The sequence below is a fragment of the Oncorhynchus mykiss genome, chromosome 17, assembly GCF_057628025.1.
Source record: "Oncorhynchus mykiss isolate SJ-2025 chromosome 17, ASM5762802v1, whole genome shotgun sequence".
NCBI classification, from domain to species: domain Eukaryota; kingdom Metazoa; phylum Chordata; class Actinopteri; order Salmoniformes; family Salmonidae; genus Oncorhynchus; species Oncorhynchus mykiss.
In genome coordinates this window covers 7,342,559-7,346,485 of record NC_143038.1, presented here as the reverse complement: position 1 = coordinate 7,346,485, position 3,927 = coordinate 7,342,559, and the positions used below count along the sequence as shown (strand labels likewise).

At 39.7% G+C, this 3,927-nt stretch overlaps 1 protein-coding gene across 1 annotated transcript; it reads right to left on the bottom strand.

The window, feature by feature from the left end:
- Nucleotides 1-1,008: 1,008 nt before the first annotated feature.
- On the bottom strand, nucleotides 1,009-3,532 carry LOC110493548 (homeobox protein MSH-C). The gene is made up of 2 exons (XM_021567894.3): nucleotides 2,999-3,532; nucleotides 1,009-2,483 (listed from the first exon to the last, which is right to left on the bottom strand). The coding sequence occupies exons 1-2, from the start codon at nucleotides 3,432-3,434 to the stop codon at nucleotides 2,068-2,070; spliced, it is 852 nt and encodes a 283-aa protein (XP_021423569.3). The 5' UTR covers nucleotides 3,435-3,532; the 3' UTR covers nucleotides 1,009-2,067.
- Nucleotides 3,533-3,927: the final 395 nt, after the last annotated feature.

Genomic DNA, 3,927 nt, shown 5'->3' with positions numbered 1-3,927 from the left:
TACTTGAATTGACAAAATACCTCGAACACGTCCATGTGTTTACCCACACTGCGCAGCTGTGGAAGTGCTTCTATTTCTTTGGTGCATCCATTGGTCGGGAAACAAATAATGAGTGTATATCGCCTACTACCGTGTTGGAGTGTGAGGTGGTTCCAATATGAGGACCCTTACGCACTACTCCAGAATCACGACCGGTTTCTTGGAGATTGTCATATTTCAGAAATACTGAACATCCTCCCAATTTCGCTAAAGTTCCCTAGGCTACTTGGTGGTGAAAAATGCCATATCATTCCAAAAGTGTAGCCTAAACCACCATGGGAGAAATGAAGACCACAATGATCACTTGTTGAGTAGGCCTATACGAAATGCTTGGTCATTGATGATACAACGGTTAAGAAATAGATTGAATAATAGTGGTTGAAATCTACTGTTATTGTGTTTAATATGACAGATGAATAAAACAACCATAGCATCCAAACGTCATTGGTAGTTTCAACTACCGTTTAGCTTATCAAATGGCCACAAGACACAAATAAAACAATATATCAAGGAAAAATCTTATGAAAGCGTATGATTATGGTGGTAGTGATGGGCATATTACAACAGCCGCACAAGTCTAGTCTTGTGAAGGTAGCCTATAATTTCCGTTTTTCTTGTCAAAGTAGACCTAATTCGCACAACAATTAAATTGTTAAGAAACATATATAGCCTAAGGATATTGTTCGTTTAAACATTGCAAGTATCAAGAAAACTTTTTGCCGTTTTTGTTGCAGCAATTTACCATTTCAGTCGTCATAGATGAACGAATTATACACATTTTATTCCAAATATATGGAGGCTAAATACTGAACCTTGAAATTAGAAATTGTTCTCACATTTCAAATGAGGAGAAAATGTAGACCTACATTGGTTCCTGTCAAGTCAATTTTCCCTTTCAATCTTGATGTTCACCGTGTGGTGTAATACGTGTAATCAGTGTTCATTGACCGAGACAAAAGCATTTCAACAGAAGTTTAAATTATAATGTTTATTTACTGAGCTCAGTTTTTACAGGTATAAGTGAATAATTAAAATAAGACCATGTATGTACACAGTACAGATACAGAGATATTTAATAAATATCAATATTCCTGCGTCTTCTTCCATCAGAGTTGCAGGACACGTGAACACTATTTACAATGATATTATTTATATTTCTTGAAAATAAAATCAATTTTATGTCATACAAATATCCCATTTGTAATTGGTCTTAAGGCCTCTCATAGTGAAAAAGTACAAATCGTTTATGCACATTTGTTTTCTAAAGTAATATTTCACACCATGAAAATAAACCGGATTTACAGAGCTTGCAACTGGAAAGAAATGCGGCAAATGTACACATGCATAATTCTGTTGGTCATGATTTTTCATAATTGTATGCATGTACAATTGAGTGTGAAAAATCGTCAATATTGAACAAATGACAGACATTTTACAGTTCAAGTAAGCTTTTCGAGAGCTCAAAATAGGCCTAGTTGATATTTGAAGGCACTTTCAATAAGGCTGTTTTTAAGTACTTTTTCGTTGCATGGCGCACAGGGCTATATATTATGCACGAGGATATTGCCGTTGTCTAGGCCTGTTAAATTACATAAACTTAATGTTAATGCCCCCTTTTGTGTATAATCGAAATGGATACAAAAAAATGTATAGATCTAGTGATCAATTACACACGCTGCAAGTGGCAAACGGGTTGTGTTTTAAGGCCTCGCGTGCATTAACAACTTGGCCATTGATAATTGCTCAACTATCAGAAATCGCTATCAGAAATACAAAATAAGGCCTAAGCATATCTAGGCATGAGAACATGTCCCACAAGTATTTGACTTTAATGAGCGTATACAACATATATCTAAAAATGATCTCTGTAGACAAATATAAGCCTATGGGCTTTCTGGGAAATGTTTGCCTTTCTGGAAAAAATATATATCCATGTTTCAGACAGGGAGTAAGTTAAGTGTTGCAACCATGTTTGAAGACATACAAATGGCATATAATTTTCTCTCAAATGTAAATACACAATCTAGGTCAAGACAAATAATACATTCCATAGGTGACAGGTCCACCGAAGAGTCCCGGAACAGGTAAAGTGGGCCTGGGGTAGGCGTTAGAATGTCCGTAGAGAGATGGAGAGCCCATGTGCGCTCCCAGGGGGAATGGCAGAGCAAAGGCAGGTAGCATGGGTTTCGACGCCAGTTTGTACTTTTCCAACTCGGCCTCCTGAAGTCTCTTGGCTTTAGCCCTTCTGTTTTGGAACCAGATTTTGACCTGGGTCTCGGTTAAATTGAGGGAGTTGGAGAATTCGGCTCGCTCTGCAATGGAGAGGTACTGCTTTTGTCGGAACTTCCTTTCCAGAGCGAGCAGCTGGGAGGTAGTGAAAGGCGTTCGAGGTTTTCGGTTGTTTTTATGTTTCCTTAAAGGACATGGAGGTGGACTTAAGCTTCCTGGGGGGACAAATAAATTAAAAGGTATTGTTATTAAATGAAAAACTCAAGGACTGCTGACCCTTTAAAACAACACATTTCACAGCGTCTATGTGACAATAAAACGTATTTTTTTCTTCACAATTAGTCTCACCAAACAACGTATACATTTTAAGGACATTGCCATAATGTTTATTCCTGCACCGTGGCTTTTAATGGATAGGCCTACCAATTTCCCAATTCTAAAAATAGGCCTATGACAAACATTGTCTAATGGTGCACAGTTTAGACCTATCAGGCTACTCTGAAATAACATTGTATTAATAGACTGATATTGGGACATTTTGAGGCAAATTCTAGAGATTTTTGGATAGACAGGCACGACCACACTGATGACAACATATGTGATCTACTATGTGAGGTAATAACGATCTAATAAATAAACAATAGACTAATAATAGAAAAACTACTGCTATATATTATTATTATAATAGACAAACAATAGGGAATAGTTGGCCTAATTAGCAGGGACTTACGAGGGGGAGTCGAGAAAGATGAAGTCTGGAACCAAGTGTTCTGGTCTTTCTCACAAAAATCTTGATTGTCGTCATTCTGACAGTCCGACACGCTCTGCGAGCTTTCTGGGGAAACTTTCCTCTCAACGTAAAAAGTCCTTGGAGAAAACTGTTCGGTGATCTGCACCGCCGCCGCCACAGGCTTTGGTTGAACGAGACCCGAATCCGAAGAGGGAGAAGAATAGTAAGTCCTGCAGGTTGTTTTCTTGGAAATCAATGATTCGACGCTGAATGGAAGATTGCTCGTCTTACTTTTGTATCCTTTGTCGGTTGTCATATCTTTGGGTTGAAGTTCCTCACACTCCGTATCCGACTGTTCTTTCTGGTGAAGTTTAATCTCGTGGGACGGAGACCCCGGTAGGCCAACGGGATTCATCTCAAAGGGGTACGGGGCCATACACCTCCGCCTGGCCAGCTCAGGAAAATCGAATCGCTTGCGAATGTATAGCGTCTGGTGCTGTCCTCGCTGTCAGAATATTGCCCAGTAGCTCAACTCACTAGATGGGGTCGTCTATAAAAGGGCAGTACGTGTTCCCCTCTCCGCGCCGTCCAATCATCGTCTCAACTCGGCCTCGTGACGTTCCCAGCTCTCCTTTCCTCCGTCCCCATTGGCCCTCTGCCTTCCAAGAGACATCAAGAGGGCCTTTGAAAGCGACAAGAAGTTTTAATCATACAGACCCCGTGCGGAGCTGGTGCATTGATAGCTCAAGGGTTTTTTTTGTCTCCGCGGAACACAAAGTAGACCAATTTTAGCGCAATTAACCAGTGGGGAGGCCTCATGAGTATTTACATCCATTAGTTGAGCACTTATTGGAACCTTTAAATTAATTAATTTCGCACCCGAGAACGTTGTGATAAGATACAGAATAATGCAAGGTTATAAAGGAATC